At 37.9% G+C, this 23,083-nt stretch overlaps 1 protein-coding gene across 2 annotated transcripts in view; it reads right to left on the bottom strand.

Moving 5' to 3' along the window:
• Positions 1–1,316: 1,316 nt before the first annotated feature.
• LOC100563035 (gamma-aminobutyric acid type A receptor subunit alpha4) overlaps positions 1,317–23,083 on the bottom strand; it is a 106,635-nt gene continuing 84,868 nt past the window's right edge. For both annotated transcript variants that reach the window (XM_062981625.1, XM_062981626.1), the window contains one exon: positions 1,317–5,478. In XM_062981625.1, the coding sequence (XP_062837695.1) occupies positions 4,945–5,478 (534 nt within the window). In that variant the 3' untranslated portion in view covers positions 1,317–4,944. The remainder of the gene's footprint in view (positions 5,479–23,083) is intronic.

The following is a 23,083-nucleotide window of genomic DNA, read 5'->3' as shown; positions in this document are numbered from 1 at the left end:
TGGACTGGAAAATAAATATAGCAGCACCAGGGCTGGTATGCTCCCCATGCCATCTGCTGGCATGTCACAAGGAATGTTAAGGAATCCTAAATATTCTGGGTTTCCTATTGTGTGATGGACAGTCATATATGGAAGGTTTTTCTGTTTCAGAAATGTTGCCCTCCATATGAGGAGTAATGGAGCTGGAGATAGAAGAGGCAGGGCTACCATGATCTCCTTTTGGCATATTGATCCCGTACATCTTGTAAATAAGTGACTAGAGTCATTAAAATTTCATAAATGACTAACTTTCTCTGGCTCAAGACCTCGAGAATGTTGGTGTAGTTCCTAAAATAGGTTAAAGATATGACATTTTCTTTCCATAATTTATTGTCCTTCCTTGCATTTATTTGTTTTAAGATATAAGCCCACTTTGAGGAGTTTCTCCTAGCACTGAACATTATTCAGCAAGGGACCCGAAACACTCCAGAGATAAAGGCGCCTTCCACACAGCCATATAACCCAGAATATCAAAGCAGAAAATCCCACAGCATCTGCTTTGAACTGGGTTATCTAAGTCCACGCTGCCATGTATTCTAGTTCAAAGCAGAAAATGTGGGATTTTATTCAGCTGTGTGGAAGGGGCCCAAGTGGTCGTTTTTGGCTCCCATGTGAGAGAATCACTGAATCCAGTCCATGTGTTCTTCTAGGCTTTAAAAGAGTTATCCAAAGGGCCTGACCCTAGCTCCATAATATATTCAGCACCTTAAGATAGTTTCTTCAAAGTTAGCTGGAGCCTAGTGTGTATTCTTCCTTAAATTAATTTATTCTTGCACCAAAGCCTATGGCTCTAATTTAATTTAAACTAGTCGCAACTAAGTCCCATTGAAAATAATATCAACTTGTTTCATCAGATTCAATCATGACTGAGGCACATTGTGGGGAAAAAAATCCAACCTGAGAATTGTGACATTCAGCACAAAGAGGTGGCCCATCTGTGTAGCTGTGATTTAAAAACTTCAAAAAGAGTGGCCATACACAATGCTTTCATACAATGGAAGTACCAGTTTTCACAAATAATACTTTTTCATTAGTGGACTCTGCAGGTTATTGGGAACCAGCAGTGTGGAGCTACATTTTAAAATAAAATAAATGCCTTCTACTCTTTGAAGGTTTCTTCACTAGACGTGGCCCATTTTCATGGGATTTCACAGAACGGTTTCTGTTTCCAAGATTCCTGATGCATTTGCTAATTCACCAATAAAAACAAAGTGACAGGCTTCTCTCACTACCGTCTTCAAAAGGATTGAGGATGCAATTGGACTTCAAAAGCAGAGCACGGTAATGTGTTTTATTTCATGATAGAGTGATTTGCTTTGAAAATCTTGGTGATGCAAGAGTACAGAAATATGAGTAAAAATAAATCAAATCACATAATACAAAACAACACAATAGAAAATTATTCTTAAAGGATATTTGTTGCAACTGGGTGATTCAGGAATGGAAACCAAACATGCTCTGCTGGTAGTGTTTGGACCTTGACAAAAATGGCATTTAACTTCTCAGAGAGTTCAACTTTGAATATTCCAAAAGCACTATATAAAAATGATATGTATTACCATTACTTCTTAACTTAGAATACAATTAACGTTTATTTATATTTTTGGATATATGCAAACAGGATGTTCAACAAAACGTTGTGCAATTCTGGACCCAGGGATGGGGAATATTTGATCCTCCAAATGTTGCCGTACTTCAACTCCCATCATTCCTCACCATTAGCTTTTACTATGAAGGGCTGTTGTAATCCAGTACCATCTTAAGAGCATACAGTCCACAAACCTGACAAACATATTTATTGTAAATAATAGGCTTTTTTTAAAAAAAGGACGGGGGAAAGAAATGAAAGTAGGCTCAGAAACTCACCTGCAAGATGACAATAGTTTCAATATATAGAGCAGTATATGGGCTCCCTCTTGTACTCTGAAGCAGTCCAGTGCCATGAGAGCTAATAGTTGTCTCATTTCTAACTTAACCTCCTAACCATCACTCTGCTGGACCCAAGGGGTTAGAGTGGAATAGACAACTTTTGCTTATCCTCATCCCACATGAAATGACAAATGACATTTAAATGAAGCAGGAAGTACAGGGAAAAGGAAATTATTTGGCGACAAACATAGATTAGTGATCAAGGCAACTTAAACAGGTGCCTTCTCACACTACATAATTATAGTGCTATATGTTCCCTTAAACTTGCATAGCAACATCCTATGGGATCATGGTATTTGCAGGCTGGTGAGGCACTAGAGTTCATTGGCTGAGAATTCTGAATACCCCTTCCTAAACCACAAATTCTAGGAGTCCACAAGATGTTGCTACAGCAATTCAAGTGGAATATAAAACTATAATTGCTTAGTGTGAGAGGCTTCAGAACAGTATAGTCATAGCTGCCATTGATATCCCAAGTGCTCACCAAATCAATGTCTCCTTGGAGTATGACTTTGAAGTAACCCCATTCTTGCTAAACACAGGAGAAGCAATGCTTATTGGGTAATAACCCTATAAATGGTATTGATTGTTGAGGGTTGAGACACCAACTGCATAGCTGAAAGAAAGTGAAAGAAGGAAATGGCATGGTAAACGTGTAACATTTTTGGGCCAGGCTCCTTGGCTGCAATGCCAAATAGTTCAGGACGAAGAATGAGAAGGAGACACATGGTGGGTAAATCAGGCATGGAGGCCAAATACACATACACAACAATGTTTCTAAGTAGGAGGCAGAAATCTCCCAACTTAAATAGGGCTATAAAATATTTTACATGAACACCTACCACCAACATACATACAAATATCATAATGTACTCTAGGACATATGGAGAAACTTTGGTGTGAATTGGCTGGTTACACAAAGGTGATCATTTCCATGCTTGTGTCTGCCCCTTTCCAAGCACAAGACGCGACGAACAAATCTAGCTAACTAGCTGTATATTGTGGCCTACTAGATAACTCACATCTTCATGCAGTCCAAGGCAGACAGCAAACATTGGTAACCTATCATACTCCTGATGCCTTGTGGGCTTTCTACAGCTTGGTTGATTACTCATGGTGTAGGTCCCTCTAAGTCTTCCCTACACCGAGATGTTTTAATAATGATAATATTTAATTCTGGTTTAATATTTATGTTTTGTATATTTTTAAATTGTAGTTTTTAAGGTTATGAACCACTTTGGGGTATCATTTCCTGAGATAAAAGCAAGTATACATAAGTATAATAATAATAATAATAATATAATGTGTCCAAATAGAAGATCAATGTGATAGAGATTTGATTTTTTTTTTGAAAGTAGAGAATCTCTAATGCAATCCATATCAAAAGCTTGGAAATTCAGAGGAGGCATGTCAGTCCATAGTGTTGCAGTATTATTTTCATTTCCTTTTCAAAAATGGAAATAATGGAAAACACAGATTTCAAACTACAGTAGTCCAAGAATAGTTGTCCAATAATATTTCCTGTGGACCATTGCCTATAAACATGTTAAAAATGGAACTCCCACAAAATGTGGATTTTATTTGTTGTAAAATACATTGTATGGGAGCCAATTTGCTTTGATCTGGTCCCATGCACACATGGTGGCATGGAAAATATATGGTTTCTCACTATGTGTATTACTATAGTATTACCGAAGACCACAGGAAGGAATTCCAATGGCACTGTAGTATTGTATTAACGGGCACTAAACTCCTATGGCTAATTCTCACCTAATCAGAAATATGAGCCCAATACTGTTTCAATTTTTATATATTCCAACCAAGATGCACTGGAATGAATTGGAATGGACATCTTATGCAAACTATATGTATGGTGAAGAAGCAAAATAAATTCCATTGTTTTGGCACTTGTTGATTATAACGTAATCGTTAAAGGGTAAATATTTAGCAACCTTAAAACTAACATGGCAAAAACATATGGACAACAATTTTTAAAATGTTTACAGAATTCATACATGAAATTCAGGATGATATTCCTAGCAGGTTGGTTTCAGTAAAAGGAGGTCTGGTCACAGACAGACAATAAATCCAGCCTAAGTGAAGTGCTTTTCTGTCCCATTTCTATGAATGGGATAGATTTGGAGAGCTTCATTTTAGGTAGGTTGCATCCCAAATATACCAGAAAAATGAGTCTGTCCAAGTGATGTAAACATTTCTTAAGAACCACTCATCCTTCACAGCCTAGAAAGGCAGAACAATCACACTCCTTTACAATTTCTCTTTACATGATTCTCTTCACACAATTCAGACTTACACATTCCTTGAGAACAATCTTTTTTCTAAGGCTTCCCATCAGATAGTACATTCCTCCCTCACCCCATCCCCACTGCTGCAATCCTATACTCACTTACCTTGAAGCAAGCCCTGAGGTGCGAACTCCAGGGGAACTATTTCTGAGTAGACATGTATAGGATTGCATTACCAATCTGTTTTTCTTTCTTTTCTTTTTTTAAAAAAGTCATTTACCAGCAAGGCTTAAGTTATTACCACATAACTGCCACTGTGCTTATATTGGAGCATAACAATGCTGAAACAGGCAGCAAAAATGCAGATTTCCACATATCCGTGTGCTCATCTGGAAAAGCCAGGTTGTGGTGTTGCACATCTGTATGCCACTGCAGTTTATTTGCATCCCATCCCTATTCTTCCCAATAACACAGAGTATTATTATTTCATAGAACACCATTTTGGGAAGGTCCAAAGAGGTTGTAGTCTCCCCTCTCCTCCCCAGCCTACTTTGCTTAATTATTTTATCTAATAATATCTGCCCTTTACCATGGGAAAACGAGCACAGACCTTTGTTTAAAAAATAATCCTTAAAGGTTTCTTTTTTAAAAAATAGTTTTAAAAGAAGAAACTCTGCATCCAAACATGTTTAGAATAAACTGCAGAAAAAACTACTACATAGCAGCAAGACTACATTAGACTTTTTGATTTCTCCATGGTGTCCTTGGATAGATATACCACCCAGTAGACCATGTTAAATGCTCCAAAAGTGACAGGAAACAAAATGCGTGCATATTTGTCTATCTTACTGGTGCCAGAGCTTAATGGGAGTGGAGCAGGAGGAGGACTAACAGCAGAAGGCTTTGCCGCTGTTCCCAAAGTATTTGCTGTAGTTTGAATCTGCTCCAGTCTAGATCCAAGTAAATGGTGAATGGAGGGAGAACCAGACGTGGCTTGTTGGGCTACGTATCCCGTTAAAACGGGAGTAGAGGGAGGTGCGGAAGGAGTCGCTCTCGCTGAAGCCAATGTTTCTGATAGGCTTATACGACTGAATGGGTTTGGGCTTGATGCCGAAGGAGATCGGGGCGTAATGTCTGAAAGCCCCTGAGTTACTGTAGAAGGTGGCACTGAACTGTTTCTGGTGTCAATTTTCTTCACACTCTCAGATTCCGGTTGTAGCGTGGCATTGATTCTTTTCCTCACGTTGGAATTCGAGTCTGTACTCTGCAATATTGAAAGAAGAACATCAGTTTTTTTAAAAAAAGAAATGCTCTCATCTTCAACTAAGGGCAAAAGACAGCATCCCTTAAAGGCAAAACCCAGCACTATCCTGAAATTTATTTATTTATTTACAGTATTTATATTCTGCCCTTCTCACCCCGAAGGGGACTCAGGACAGATCACATTGCACACATATAAGGCAAATATTCAATGCCATAACATAGAACAGATACAGAGACAGAGACACGGGCTGGCCTCGAACTCATGATCTCTTGGTCAGAGTGATTTGTTGCAGCTGGCTGCTAACCAGCCTGTGGGATGTGGTTAATGTGTTAAATGCATACTCATTGGATGACACTATATCTTTTATTCTCCTCATTCATGGGAAGAAAGAATCAAATGGCAAGGTAGGAATAGACTGTTATCTTTTATAGCCTTTAAGAGATTCAATGTCTACGGATTTTGGTGACAATGTTGACATCTGCCTGCTGTATTAACTAAGAGAGATACTAATGATTGAAAGTTATCTGCACGGTACAGAGAAAAGAGTACAAATCAAGTATCACTTATCTAGACATTTGTAAGGTTGTAGAATTCTTGAATAAAGCACTTAGTGAAGTGGAGGAGTTTTTTTCTTTTAAGAAAATGCTTCCCTACGTAAGACTTTGTTTCACATAATCAGCATATTAAAGACATGTGTATGCCAAAACTTTTCTAACCAATGGAACAATCTACAGCATACATGATGCTTTGTTTTAATGCTTTGAAACATGCCAAAATATGGCTCCTATACAGTAGACTCTCACTTATCCAACATAAACGGGCCAGCAGGATGTTGGATAAGCAAAAAGGTTGGATAATAAGGAGGGATTAAAGAAAAGTCTATTAAATGTCAGATTACATTATGATTTCACAAATCAAGCACCGAAACATCATGTTTTATAACAAATCCACAGAAAAACCAGTTCAAAACATGTCCACTTGTTTGGGAGTGTGACTGTACTTGTGTTGTTGTCAGGCGTGTGTTGGCCTGCTGTGCGTTGCTGCCTAGAGAACCAGTTGTGGATCTGGGCAGGAGACAGACTGTATTGGATAACACAGAATGTTGGATAAGCAAAGGTTGAATAAGCGAGACTCTACTGTATATGCAAATAAAAATAGTACAATCCAATATTCTACAACTTCAATATACTTAACATGTTGTGAAATGTATTTAACAGCTCAGGAGACAAGAGTAATATGCATGAGTAAGATGGATGGAGCTATCAATAGCTACAGTATTAGTTATGATTGCTACGTATTCCTCTTAATAGCAAAGACAACATGCTTCTGGGCTTCTGTTCCTATTGACCACAAGATAAAAGGTGAAGTTTTACTCATCTCCTGCTGTTGGGTTTTCTATGAGCAACTGGTTGGCCACTATGGGAAAAGAATGCAGGTTTAGATAGACTTTTGATTTGACCCCAAATAGCTCTTCTTGTGTCATAGAATTCATAGAATCATAGTGTTGGAAGTGACCCTACTGGCCATCCAGTCCAATACCCTGCCAAGAAGAAGGAAAATCACATTCAAAGCACCCTGACAGTTGGCCATCCAGCCTCTGCTGAAAAGCCTCCAAAGGAGCCTCCACCACACTCCGGAGAAGAGAGTTCCACTGCTGAACAGCTCACAGTTAGGAAGTTCTTCCTAATGTTCAGATGGAATCTCCTTTCCTGTAATTTGAAGACATTATTCCATGTCCTAGTCTCCAGGGCAGCAGAAAACAAGCTTGCTCCCTCATCCCTATGACTTCCCCTCACCATACATACATAACCATCATGTCTTGTCTCCTCATAGAGCTTATTCTCAAAACCCTTGATTGTTTTAGTCCTTAATACCCATTGTAATCTCCTTCTGCATAAGCCACATTATCACACCTGGAAATAACCCTGATACTCAGGAGCTATCAAACACAATCCTTGTCAGTTTTTTTATGACAAAAAAGAAGTTTTTGGCATGTTGTACCTCATATAGTTCATATAGACTACATTTCAAAACTGGACAAAAGGCCTGGTTCATAAAAATTGTCTCATGAAGATCCCTCACTCTGTCAGTGGCTAAATGCTTATCCCAGTGTGAAATGATACAGAGTGACTGACCTTAATATTCTCAGTGATGGCTAAACGGTTCAAATTTGAATGTCAGTGATCAGTTTTTTGGAGGAACAGGGGAATGAACAAACTCCCCCACTTAATTGAATAAATACCAACAAAATAGATCATTTGAGTGTTTCTTCTGCCTGATAAAATAAATGTTGATCTAAGAAAACCGTCTCTCTCACGCAGTACCAAGTGACATATGAAGCTGATGGCACACAACACAAAGATATACTTGACTTATTCAGTCAATGCTATTAAGAATTGTTTGTCATGCTATTTTACACTGATGGTTAATATCTTTATTGTTTCCATTTCAGACCGATGGTAGCAAAAATAATGAGTCCTATGACAATTTCTGTACTAATATATTTACTACGTATAGGATTATGTAGAGGCAGTGTGGTGTAGTGGTTTAAGATTTTGACTACAATCCTTTGGACTACAACTCTGAAGAGCAGGGTTCCAATCTCTGCCCAGCCATGAAAACCCACTTTGCGACTTTGGACAAGGCAAATGCTCTCAGCTTCCAAGGAAGGCAAAAGCAAACATGTTCTGAACAAATCTTGCCAAGAAAACCTTGTGATTGTTTTTCTTTAGGGATGCCATAAGTCAGAAATGACTTGAAGGCACACAATAACAAGGTTTTGTGAATTAGAGTGCATTTTACCAGATACATAGGGATAGAGTACATACACCCTATCAGTCATTGCTGGATTGAAATTCCCATCAGCCTCCATCAATGCTGTGTTAGCTACAGCTGATGAGAGCTGCAGGCCAACCATATCTGAAGAGCATCCACTGGAGGTCTTGGAACCAAACCCCATTGGATACCAGGGACCACTGTATAGATGAAAATGCTTGAATTGTAACTCTTTGGTCAACTTCTATCAAAAGCTGACTACAGAATTGTGCTGGAGGATCTAGAAAAAAATTAATCAATTCTGCTAAAAATCATATCCACAGAAGTGAAACCCATAAATATGGTGTGCCAACTGTACTTAATTAAGTACTGTGTTTCCTCGAAAACAAGACTGTGTTTTATATTAATTTTTGCTCCTGAAGATGTACTAGGTCTTATTTTCAGGGGATGTCTTATTTTTCCATGAAGAAGAATTCACATTTGTTGTTGAACAAAAAATGAACATTTATTATATACTGTACTGTAGTTGTCATCACAAACCAGCATAACCAGACAAACTGTGAAATCCTATCAAGAATTTCTTGTTACTAACATTATTTCCATGTACAACAATCTATAATACATACATTTACCGATCCTGCATGCTCTGGTGTTCTGTTTGGTGGGCATGCTTCCAAATAAAAACTTTGCTAGGTCTTACTTTCAGGGGAAGCCTTATATTTAGCAATTCAGCAAAACCTTTACTAGGTCTTATTTTTAGGGGATGTCTTATTTTCAGGGAAAACAGGGTAGCTGATCTTGAATTTAAGTTACTGCTTATAACCTCTGGACAGGCAAGTACAAATTTAGCATCTTAACTACATTGCACTAATGTGCAAAGTAGTATGCATTCATGCGTGTGGGGCTTTGGGCATAGCAATGTCTATAAAACATCTAGTCAGGAATAAAACACAATGACTTACTCTTAGCTGGTAGGTATTGAATGCCATTACACTTAGAATTGCTCTTCTTAAATAACCTATATGACTCAAGATCTTTTATGCACACTCTGTGGTACCCTTTTTCAATGCCACTTTACATGGTTGAAATTAAATGGCAAGAAAATTCAATGAATACACTTAATGTTTAACACTGTAAAATGAGGAAATAAATATGATTTGTTTCCAGAAAGACTCATTTATATTTGAAGAAGGATCCCAAGGAAGAAACATGAGTTTGTGTATCCTCACTGCTGTATAACAAATAGGAATGGCTTTTCTCATGTAGCTTTTGAATGCTACTGCCATTTAATGCACTACCAATTATTTCTGATGTCACTTTTGAATGTACTTTGTGAATAAACAGAACAGGCGGATTAGAAGATAAAGACTTGTTTTCTAGTAACTCTTCCTAACACGTTGTTATGGTTTATTTGAAATGATAGAATTTGGGGGTTGTTGTGTTAATGAGCAAATCTAGTAAAAGTGTGATATCCTTCATAAAAATGCATTTGAAAAGCTACAATAAAATATATTTATTTATTTATTACATCACTTCTACTCCGCCCTTCTCACCCATCAGGGGACTCAGGGCGGCTTACAATATACATCAGAAAAACAGTTTAAAAGTGGATGTTTTCCTTGTGAAATAAACACAAAACGTTCTATTCCATTGAAAACAGTATGATTTTTCATAGATATGTTCTCTCTTATAGTATGTCAGCAAGAGTAAACCAAAACATATCACTAACTGAGGCTGAGTGGGGATGGTGCCCTGTTTCCCAAAGCCCTGCCCGGGTGACACTACTGTGCTGAAAACTTGTGCACAGATCTGTTTTAGCCGTTTTACTTCAGCCAAAATTACTTCTTCGGCTCTACTGGGTGGCCATAACAGCAAGGGCCCAACCATCATGTTTTCCCATCCGTAACGGGACCACGTGGCAGCTGATCATGGCTCCTCCTCCCCTATTTGGCATCACAGTTGCATCCTGGGTTTGGTGTATTTTTTTGGCTAGGCTTCTGGCTTGGCCTCTCTCTTGAATCATTTTAATTTTCCTTTATTTTCTTGATTATTTTTATTTAATGGGACTGACTGGGAACGTGCGAGATGGCTGAGTGGGGTGCACAAGAGCATTTGGGATCTTGGAGAGTCACTTTTTTAGCTTCTTCTTAACCTCCTCTCCTCTCCTTCAGAAAATACTTCTAAAAGATAATAATTATGATTAATAATAGTAATCCCAGCAAACAAAAAGAAAAGCCTCATTCTCAGAAAACTACTACCACCTAGTTACCTCTCCTCTAGAGCAAAAAGTAGAAACAGCTTTAAGGAAGCATTAAACCTAAAGCAGAAAGGTGTGAGGGGGGAAAGTGCAGGCAGCGCCTGCAGTGCAAATCAAGAAAAAAGAGGGGGATTTTAAAGGAAGCCCAGAGGATAGCTCCAGGTCATAGCTCTTCATTCTCAGTGAGAAGTGGGTAGCCTCCTTAAAATGCCATAATGGAAAGCTGCATGCAGGGAGAGAGAGAACGCGCACTGCTGCCTGTCTCCTCTAGAGTAGAAACAGCTTTAACAAAGCATCAAATCCAGGTCTCCACTACGGACCAAAGGGAAGGGATAGAAAAAAGTGTGGTATCTTAAATCTGATGCTTTTTAATCCAGGACTTAATGAAGGATATAAGGGCAAATGATGCCATTGCCTAAAATGACAGGAAGGGGAGACCAGGAAGACTGGGGAGCACCCCGCCCCCCATTGCCACCAATGGGCTGGATGTAGCCATATTTTTGGCTGCGGTCCAAAAACTCCATCAGACTGTGCACCTGTTTTCGGGAGGCACACAAAAACAGATATGTGGGTCTACCAGTATCTGGCCAGCAGAAACAGATCGAGATTCAGCTGAAATGCACAAGTCTACTGTGCTGTTGTAGTGATGGAGGAAGGGCCTTACATCAGATATATTATGTCAATGCCTGAAGTGGAACAGGAAATGGGAGACCTTCTCTCTACAAGAATGATCCAGACTTCCTAAGCAAACCAAGTTTTGACACCTCAGGCAGAAACACACATACGTGCACACACATTATCTTCACTGATAGAAAAAATAAAATTATAATAAATTCAAAAGAAACAATTCTCTGTCATTTCTTGAAACCACAATGCTGGTACCCTGAAGCAGCTTTGATACTACTTAATGGTAGGGCCAGTCATGGACTCAGCTTGGAATTGGTTTCAGAGAGACTGGAACTTGTATCATGAAAGGCAATGTGCTACTTAAATCCTCTAGCACATTCACCTGCAAAAGAGAACTGAGCATTCCTATGTTCGAAATGATAATTAAATATTTATTAGATATTGTCTATTGAGCTTGGGGCGGGGGTGCTGGTTTTGACAGCCAAAAATGATCAGTGTTGTTGCTGTCGTTGTTGTTTTACTTCTTAATTCATCTCAAGGACTCAGAGAATATATTGTTTTCTTGTGTTCCAACTAAAAAAATTATATCAGCTGCATTTGGCTCAAAGATAGGCTAACCAGACAAACTTCCTTACAGGAATGCATAAATATTGTAATTAATTCCACAGTCAAGTCTTTCCAAATGGAAGCACATTAAATTGACCGTGTGTAATGCAATGGAGTATGCCTTTGGCATAATTTACTGCAAACCTGTCTAAAGTATTGTTACACATTATGGCAGTTCTGTTCAATAAGACTGCGTGTCTTACCTCATGCTGAAAAGTCAAACATGATACAAGAAGGAGAGAGAAAAGAGGCATTACTAATCCCTCTATTAAAAACAACCAGTGACAGATCCATCTCCTGTTCCGAACCCACCATCCAAACTCTCCAGGTACAATTGCCACAATACAAAACGATGCTCAAGTACAAGTCAATCCTAGCTGTTCAATTTTTCACAAGGCTTGCCCATTAGGAACAGCTGTTCATGTGCAGTGCAAATTTCAAAGAAGAAAAAAAGCCCACTGAGCTTTCATAATCCTCCACTTGAGCCAAAAAGGAAATATCAGATTGTTTTGCATGTATTACTGGCTTATGACAATCAAGCCAATTTTGCACTACAGTGAAGTCGGCTAGCACATTTAGTATGGGTTGATACTGGGCAGCCTTGTAGAAGTTGAGATTTACAGCAGTGAATTCACCAGCATATTAATCAGCAGCATGAAAAAGACAAATGTGAGTCATATAATTATATAACAATGGGAAGAAGCAAACAAGCAAAATTGTACTTTATGTTACAGTATAGATCGACAGATGACAGGGAGGCAGCATGCCATGAAAATGGCTAGTCTGAAACCTTTCCTTTCAAAGAGCAGAGAACCTTTTACAGGCTAGCACCAAAACACACAACAGTCTGGGGGCACTGTACTATGTGCTTTTCTTGAAATTATTTTGAGTAAAATGGCATAAAGTGGTTTTTAAATGATGACTAAATCTCTGATCCTTATTGTTTTGGAAATGATGTTGATGATTTAGCATTTTAAAACTAAACCCTACACTCAAACAATAAGACAACCCTGTTCAAAGTCTTTGAGAGTATCTTTAGGTGGACTCCACTGAAACAGAGATAAATATCTCAACCAAATTACAGATTCCAGAATCCAAAGCATGGAGCCATAGAAATTAAAATGTAGTATAGTAACTGTGTAGTAGAGATAGTATTTCCAAACCTAATGATAACATCCCTTGCTCCTCAGAGGCACACAAGGCTGAGACTGCATTTGGACTAGCAAAGTTCTTTTGATCATTCCCTAAACCTAAGAAAGAAAGCTTATCTTGGTCCTCATCGCTCTTTACAACATGGACCCAACATGGACTCTTCCATAGTATTTATTCAGTAGCTTCCACACACCAAATTCACTGCCAATGCCTGACATTCCAGCCCAGCCATCTCTGTAACATCACCATCATCTTCCAATAGAACATAATCTGGAGCAAGTCGGGCAGCATCTGCTATCCCCACATAACCTTGCACATAAGCGTAATATGTGAATATGCAAATTAAAGAGAAGAGGAGCATATGCCAATGGCTCTGAGATGAGAGGGAATCCTTGAGAGCTGGGTTTTCATTCATCACACTTCCCTGTGGACAGAAATCCTATTTCGGTACCCACTGATCATTTAGGGCATTCCTTTTCCCACAGCAGCCAGCCATGAATGCTCATAAATAGGTCATGGTGATAGTTCCTCAAACATCTCGTATTCATGAGTATTCTTGTTAAGTCTACATAAGTAAGGAAAAGGTGGACACTAACCATTTTGGTTGTAAGGATACTGGGAGTTCAAGATCCAAAAAGTAACTCAAGCAAGCTCAGACAGGACCCATGACTCTATTCTAGGGCTTTCCCAATCTGCTTTGATGGATATGGCCAACAAGGGAAAGAGAAAAAGAGAAACCGCTATAGCTGCCTCAACACCAGTAGCACATGAAGGGCCCTTCCCTCTATTCCAAATGTCACTGGCATAGCCTCAGAGAGAGAAAAGAATAGGGAGAGTTAAGAGCCAGCATGGTGTAGTGGTTTTTAACTTTAAATATGTTTTGATGGATTTTAACTGAATTTTTACTGCTGTTTGTGTTTAATTATGTTTTAATCTTTGTATACAGTGTTCCCTCACTTATTGCAGGGGTTACGTTCCAGGACCACCCGCAATAAGTGAAAATCTGTGAAGAAGGGACGCTATATTTATTTTAATATTTATACATTATTTTAGTAGTTATATACTATTTTAAGTTTTTATCAACTAATCGTGTGTTGATAAATCGCCTCCTTCTCCTCCCGTTGCCACTTGGGCTCCTTTTCTCTCCCTCCAGCTTTTCCTTCCTCCCTTCCTTAGGCTGTACATTGTAATTTTTTATGATTTATAATATTCTTTTAGAGTTCATTGAAAAACTGCGAAACAGCGAATCAGCGAAAAGCAAACTGCGAAGTAGTGAGGGAACACTGTATTTGTATATTTTAAATTCTGTATGAATGCTTTTATGTCAAGCTGCTTTGGGTCTCCTTTAGGGAGATAAAGCGGGATAATAATAATGATAGCAATAATAATAATAATAATAATAATAATAATAATAATAATAATAATAATAGTTTAACATTGAGCTATCTGTAGAAACCATGGCCAAGTGGAACCTCACTGAGTGACTTTGAGCAACTCTCACACTCAATCTGAGGGGCAAACTCCCTTTGAACAAATCTCAGCAAGAAAACCCTCTCTCTCATCCCCACCAACTTCACCTGTGGCAGGGGTGGGAGCAAGAGAAGAACCTCTCCAAAAAATCTTAGAGATTGTGAAGGTTCATAAGGGAATATGCAATCACGAAGATAGGCAGGTCCCAAACCATTTAGGGCTTTATAGGTGATAACCGGCACCTTGAATAATGGAAACTTATCGGCAGCCAGTGGAGCTATGTGAACGATTTTGAATTTTGGAGCATTTCAGTATAAGGGGTAGTCAACCAGTAATTATAAATAACAGATTACTTCAAGCTCTAATCACAATAATAGAAATGAGCTTACATTCAGTCATCACAAGTAGTATACAAGTGAGATGCTTGATTCAAAGGCATGATGGCACCTGCTTCTTTTACTAGGCATGATCCAGGAAGCTGGATAGAGATTCACACACCTCTCTAAGCATCCACTTTAGTCTCATGAGTGGCTGCAATCAAAACCATGATTCTATTCTTCACACTCCTGGGTTTGGTTCTACTTATTTTTATACCAATAAATTCTATTTTAAATATGTACATTAAATCAGAATCTAATGATGAAGAGTTTCATTGAGAATCAGGGTCACAGCAAAACGTTCCTTTTCTGATAATCTCCTAATCTTTATTAGCACAACATTTAACCCTTGTCACACACCCATGGGAGAGTAATGGCTTAAGAAACTAGGTCAACTTCAAGCAAGCTCTCTTCTCTCATTCCGTGTGTGCTTTGAATTAAATTAAACCCAAAAGTTATATGATTCAGATTGCCTCACTTTCTTGGATTATTTAGGTCTGTCACACATATAGTACAAAGCCATTCAAATATCACATCGGAATTCACCCCCAGGTGACCTTCAGATGTGTTGGACTATAAATCTTATTATCTCCAGATAAAACCTTTCACAACAAAGGGCATTCAAGTTCCTACAATCTAGGATTTCTCTTTTTCTGCCAAATATTCTTTTCTCAAGAACTGCCTTGCAATCATGTTTTCCACTTTTATCCTCTGCATCATTAGGTTACTTTATACCATAAATGTAAACAGGAAATGAACCAAAATGATGGTGTGCTTTGGGCATTGGGCTATGACACTGGAGATCAGAGTTTGAATCCCTGCACATCCATTGAAACCCACTGGGTGATCATGAGCAAACACACACTCTCAGCCTTAGAGGAAGGCAAAGGCATTCTGCTCTGAAAAAATCTTGCCAAGAAAACCTTGTGATATATTCACCTTAGGATTGCCATAACTCGGAAACAACTTGAATGTGAAAAAAAGAAAAGTGTGTTGTGTAAGAGATAAAGGGAGAAAGGGAAGCTGTGTGGAAGTGCATGCAAAGACAGACATAAAATATGCATAGTGAAAACTACCACTTTCTGAAAATTGTTGTTGAGACCTCATATAATTGAGAGCCTGGATTTTATTGATGTCTTTGAAAGAATGGCACTCAAGATTGCTGGCATACTGAATAATGAAGTCAAATGAGTGAAAAACAATTTAAGGCTGAAACACATGCAAAGTGTCTTGGTAATAGAAGGAACAACCAGTTAAAAACCACCTCCACAATAAGGGAGCTCCAACTGCCAGATATCTGCCTGATTAATAATGCCTTGGCATGCTGGCAGAAGGACATTGGGGACGAGCTTAGCCCTCTAAGCACAGCAGTGTTTTGATGCCATGATTTTATGGGAAGCTGGGGACAAGTTTTAAAAAGAGAGAACATGAAAGAAAAAGTGCAAGAGAAGGTTATTGTGTTCAGTGGTGGTGACCGTAAAGAAGAAGCTAATAAAGCTTGTCTAGAGATAGCATCAGTAGTACGGCATAATAATGTTACCAGATTTAAATTAACTTACAAGGATATGTGAAAACTGTAGCCTTTGGAGGCCTGTTAGAAAAAGTTATTATACTGGCTGACTATGAAAAGGTTTAAACTGTTTATGCCTCTAGCAACATGTTGGTATTTGCATGGGAGATAAAGGAAGGATGCATATGTTCAATTAAAAGTACATATCAAAAGCAGTAAGAAAATTACAGAAACTTTAGAAACAAAGACCTACTATGTGTTTGTGCTAAAAGTGCCTTAATATCCCATGAGAGTGGCCACAGATGGTTCAAACCTAAACATAGCTTTCCAGGTCACTGACAATATCTGCATCTGGTAACTACAAAGAGAGGTCAACCTGGAGTAACTTCCTAGAGCAGTGCTCACTAGATGGTTTGGATTAGAATTCCCAGGATTCCTGACTCTTAGCCTTGATTGTTGGAGTTCTTATGTTCAAGACATTTGTGGAGAAGACAATTGTTTTCTATTACATTTTTACCCCGCTCTATACTATGAAGTACTGGCCTTCTAGACTAGTCTAGAATCAGCTGAGGCTTTGTGAATAAAATATTAGAATTTAATTCTAGAAAATTTATTGAAAGTTACTATTTAGCAATAGGGTGAAATCAAATAACAATGTATCAAGTAGAAATGGACACAGTGGAAACTCTGGTACCTTATTGGGAGGAAAGTGGGATATGAATGAAACATTCTGATTGTGGATCATCTTCCAAACTGAGAATGGCACATTCAGATTATTTTAGAATTGTTATGGATTATAATACCTACATATTTTTTACTATTGGCCATGTTGACAGAGCCTGTTGTATGTCAGCCTGTTCAGTCTGTGTCTGTTCCCCCTGTTCCTGAGTCTGATGAATTAAGTGTTGATGAGAGGCCTGAGCAGCTGAAATTAAGTGTAGATGAGCAAGGTTCAGATAAGAGGCTTAAACTGGGGGAGGGGGGTGTCAGGGAAAGACTTTTCACCAGTTCTGCAGAGCCACAGCCTGGTAGCGATTCAGAGTTTGTTTTGCCAGCTGGCAGTTATTACACAACCTTGAACCATAGGCAGTTTTACAACAAATTTAGGGAAGACTCTCAGAAAGTCAGGTGCTCTGCTCGTTTACAACAGAAGAGAGATAGTAATCAGTTAGCTGCTGGGAAAGGCAACAAGAATGTGTTTTTAACAGTCTGGGATTTTGGAGAAGGCTTTTATTGATTGATAAAGCTTTCGGATTTTAGTTGAGACAGCTTTGCTTTACTTTCTTTGTCCTGTCTCCAAGTGCTCCGTGTATCCAGGGAATTTTCTAGTTCAAGCTCTGGTTTGGGATTTTACTGTTTGCTTTTGAATTGCTTTGTTCAAGTTTTGCCTATGGTTTTGTGTTGCTATATTTCCTGATTTCTTCATGCCTTGCTCCATGGAAGTACTACAGTTTGATGCTTTGGATTTTTGCTGAAATCCTAAAGACATTCTTAACTACTGACTAATTTTGAGTTGTACCTTTTACTGTTTTTATTGCTTTGCTTTATATATTCTACAATAAACTTGCTGATTTTACCAATTAGGTGTCCTGTTACAGTCAAAGGGATTTCCAGCCTTGCGACAGGGGCTGATTGGAACTCTATGCTACAGCATCCACAGAATCAAAGTTGTCTTCATCAACATGGGTAGATTTCTGAGAATTTAATTTCAGTGGCATTTTAATTGCACCTTTGATGTGTGCTGAGTAGACCCACTGAGTGAACTATTGAATGGTCAGGCAACATATAGGTAAAGGCAATGGATTCAATAACTCTAGTCCAGTTTGGCCTAAAAATAGAATTTAGGATATAGGCTTCATAGGCATGTTATTCACATCTTGCCTGAAAACAGCAATTTCTTGATTTTCTGGAAGAATAATGCAGTGGGAAATTGTGTAATTTCTACCTAGTTTTTCCACATCCCAAAATGTTTCAGAAAATAATGTGCAAAGATACTCTTACTTTTTGCATGAGAATTATGGAGATTCATGCACAAACCAATGTTTCCACAAACTAATATGATTTTTATGCAATTCTGGTGTTTTCTGTGTGAGAAGTGAAATATTGCACAAAAACACTTGTGGCTGTCAGGAAACTGAAAAAATGCACAAATATAACACAAATAGTCACATGTATTTCTGTACACAATAGAATGTCTGAGCACTTGGTGAGAATTGTGCAGAAATATTGGTTTTCTCTGTGGGGCAGAAAAATGTGAAAATTATTTCTCTTCACTTGTGAGGATGAAATAATTGAATGTTAGCATCCTAAGTTTTTATGATCCCATTATGTTAATATTCTAGAGTTCGTTATTGTTAGTTTTACTAATTTTCTGGTGTTTTATCTCTGCAGTGTCGTAAGCCATGTTGAATATAGTGGCATCCACATTTCTAAATAAATAATGAATACAAATCATAATCATTTTGATATCTTATCATCATTGAGGCTGAAGCTAGGGAATTTCAATTGAAGTCAAAATGATGCAACATTAGCCTTGCAGGTGTCTGAAGTTGTTGGCTCCTGTCCTGCATCCTTTTGCATGTGCTCTGCTAAAATGCAGGCATGTGCACAAAAGGAGTTAAATATGGGAAATCAAGACTATCTAAATTAGAAATCATTCTCTTTCTGTTCATAACCCTTTGGCTCAGACAGCTGCAGTGTCTCTAAGCCTTGCTGCATACACATCTGCACGGGGAGACAACATGTGTGGTATGTCATGATTTTACCTCCCCACTGTTTTTATCTGAATTGTTTTTAATATTAATGATGTTTAATACTCTTTTAATGTAAGGTTTGTATATTTGTATGTTTTAAATTGTATTGTAATGCTTTTAATATTAGCCACTTAGAGTCTCCTTATGGAAAGAAAAAGCAGGATATAAATAAACATAATAATAAAGATTGACAAAAGGCAGGAACTAGTTCTACATGCAGACAACTGGCACAACCTGGTTTCCATGATATGACTATAAGCTAGAATTGGGAAACTTTCTCAGCTAGACCACAACTCTGAGCATCATGCATGGATTTTAGGAGTCAAACTACAAAAAAGTAATGTCCCTGAGCTATAGCACAAATCTAATATGCATAGAGACACATTCAAACTCATTCTCATATTTAGTTGAATGCACAGTGGTCCATGATAGGGCAATCAAGAAAATGAATCAATATATTGTCAATCTCATATAGTATCCTAACGAACATAACCAATGAATTCACACAATTGTACTTTAAGAAGAACTATCAGGAAAATGGACAACTGTGGGAAGATTTTTCTTCTGAAAAATTACTTCATGCAAACATCTGTTTTGTGCAAAACACATTTTTCTTCCAAAAAAAATGGGAAAACGATTTTTTCCATGAAAATAAATCCTAAGTACAAAAACTTGAAAAGTGCCTAAAATCTCATCTAATCTCACCTGGTACAGAGAAACATTTTAAAATTATGTCCTTGCATGCAAAAATAAAGTAAAGGCAAGCTTTACACCTCCACTCCATGTCTATACTGGCCAAATTCAACAGGCACTATGATTTTCAGCCTGGGGAGGCCCATGATATGCTTGCCTATCTTACCAATATTTAACATGAATAGCAAATTTACTTCTGTATTAACAGGGCTAAATACATTGGATTATGAGTCATTATTTTAAAATAATTTAGGCCTTAGGTCTGTACAAATGAATCTATTACTTTGAGTTTCTCATACATTCTTAAAAGTTCTTTCCATCTGTAAGATCAGGAATGTTGACAAATATTTATATTAAAATAATTGAAATTAAATCCATGCCCATACCTAGCCATGGATCTCATTTAATACATAAAGCAAGACCTTTACCACAAAAAGATGTTCTCATCATAGCTGAAGCTTACACACCTCCCTACTACAAATGAAGTGTGCTCGTTGTTCATCCATCCTGACCATCCCACTCTATTTTGTCACATATGAAGGCACTGTCATCCACAGTGACAAAACCCAGGCTACATTCCCATTACTATGACTGTGTAACAAGTTATCAATATGCACATATATAGGCTAGTAAAGATGTCACAGTTGAATAAATTATATGAAATTTGTTTTAAGCTACCACTATGTGATAAAAACAACATTGAACAGACTGGCAAGGAAGAAAGCACTAGCTTATTACTCTTTACCTCCTGTCTAGAAAAGCACTAAAATGTTTATCTTCAAAGAAAACCTTTATTTGTGTATATCATGCCTGTTTTATTCAGGTAAATGAATAAATGTCTGGACACTATGATAAATATAAGCCATCTAATTTATTTATTTTTTAAAAAAATATTTTTTATTGTTATTATTGAGAAAAAGTTACAATTATATAAACATATTCTATACATTTATTTACATTCACCCCTGTGCTCCCCTTCCCCAGAGCCATCTCTTCTTCTGTAGTCCCACCAAAAGTTCAATTCTTCATTTGGAGGTAAATTCCCATCTTCTTTTTCCAATAATTTTTCTAGAAATTTTCTCCAAATACTTTCAAAATCATTTTTTTCCATAATCCCTTCTTTACTTTTAAATTTGATGTTAGCTTGTCATTCAGTGCCATTCGCCAAACTTCTTTTAATTTAAAAAGAAGGACATGCTGCATATAACAAAGCTGTTAATGGCTTCTTTTCAAGCAACATCCAATGTCCAATTATGAAAAATATAGCCTCATGGAATGACTCCATATTGATGATGTGGATTAATATCAAAGTCAGCCTGAATGAACACGAGTGCCCTTTTCTAGCATACCTTCCCACTTGGACATCTTTTTCCAACAACAGTTTAAATGAATGTAATTTTCTGTTGACAAATCAGGAGAAAACAAAACCTACTGAATTTCACCAGACTCTTAGAACCTGTTGCACTGTAGAATCAACCCATGCCTTCCTGTAGTATCCAATACACTTTCTGTAGGTTGGACTCATTTAAGAAGTAAATTATCTTACAATGAAGCAACCTGAAGAATAGTTTCTAAAAGGTTTTTCCAATATGTTATTAACATACACTGTTCACCACTTTGAGATGTTCAATGTAGAAAGCTTGTTTCTAGCTTTGAATGCGCTTACTCAGAAACATAAAACAAAAAACAGGTAATCGGTGGCCCTGAAGATTCTGTTGAACTTGAGCTTCCACTGCCCCCTGCCAGCATGGAGAATAATGATGGGAGTTCTACTCCAGCAACATTGCCCAGAATTCCCACTCTTGTTGAAAAGTAGGGAGAAGTATTGGTAAATTCCTCATTTGGCATATTGAATCATCTTTATTAACTCCTATGTGATTTCTTGACTGCAGTGCAAGAATGAGATAAGTACTTTTTATTTGACATTGCCACAGTTTACACAAAATGTTTCTGCACCAAATTATTGTCTTGCACAGAGAGAGAAAGAGAGAGCGCAAAAAAAGGACTGGCTGATTGATCAAAAAGACACAAACAACTAGTTTTTTTGAAGGTAGCATCTGTTTCAAGTCAGGATATGAAATCTGCACAAAGATCTTTCCCCAAAATATAGAAAGTCTCCTGAGATAGTAGAAAACACCTTGCCTTTGTATAAGTAGAAAGAAAATAATTGTAGTCTTGTTCTTAAGAAAAATATTCAAAAATATCCTTGAGTATCCTTAAACAATGATTTACATCCTAATATATACCTGCTTGTCAGAGACACACGAAGCACCAAAAAGCAAGCTCAAAGCAAACAAGAATTCTTCACAGAATTAAAGGTAGCCTCCACGTTACCTTTTCTGTATTGTTCCAGTCTTGAGAGCATGTATCTGCTTTTAACAAACTGCCCATTGAGTCTACACACAGAGACATATACATACATGTCTGTGTGCCTATAATTAACAGCATGGACAGTTTTTAGATACCATTCCATACCAAACCAATAATAATAATAATAATAATAATAATAATAATAATAATAATAATAATAATAATATCATAATGGTTAAAAGCATAAGCCAGGGATGTTGTATGTCCATACCTCACAACCTATGAGGATGCCTGCCATAGATGTGGGCGAAACGTCAGGAGATAATACTTCTGGAACATGGCCACACAGCCCAAAATACATACAACAACCCTGTGATCCCGGCCATGAAAGCCTTTGACAACACATAAGCCAGGGATCTCATTGGTAAAGTGTGTTGATATAAATATACCAGTGGGTGCCAAAAGGAAACAGGCAATGGGTTAGCAGCAATGAAAAAAAGAAAGGTATTGGAACAGGTTACTTACACTTGGCAAATTCTGTCTGCTTTCTTTTTAAATTCCTGGGAAACATGAGGGGAAAGTGAAACTAATTGTATGTAGCTATACAATTTAGCGTACGGAAATGTATACCAGGATCAAACAGAAGCTGGCAGAAAATCCAAGTTTTTAAGCCTCATTTGAAAAAAATGTGGGAAAAGCCAGGTGTATTTCCTATCATGGTGTAGTTAGAAATAGACTTGTGCACAAATTATGAATGGTCAGTACCCTTCAGCCAATCTGGCTTGTTTGGCTTGGCTGAATGGCCATAACGGCAAGGGCCTAGCTGTTATGTTTTCCCATCCATAACAGGACCACATGGCAGCCGATCACGGCTCCTCCTCCCCTATTCAGTATCACAGTTGCATTCTGGCTTCAGTGTATTTTTTTACTTGAGGCCTGAAAAGAGCTCTCATCACTTGGGGAGGCAGCGGACAGGTGACAGAGGGGAGAATGGAGCCCAAGCAGCTCCGCAGATGCCCTCCCCCCAAATCTGGAGCAACACAGGAGAAGAAAGTGGGCAGGGGGAAATGGAACC

This window comes from Anolis carolinensis, chromosome 5, assembly GCF_035594765.1.
Source record: "Anolis carolinensis isolate JA03-04 chromosome 5, rAnoCar3.1.pri, whole genome shotgun sequence".
NCBI lineage: Eukaryota > Metazoa > Chordata > Lepidosauria > Squamata > Dactyloidae > Anolis > Anolis carolinensis.
The sequence above is the reverse complement of the archived record's forward strand: the minus strand, read 5'-3'. Positions and strand labels throughout refer to the sequence as shown.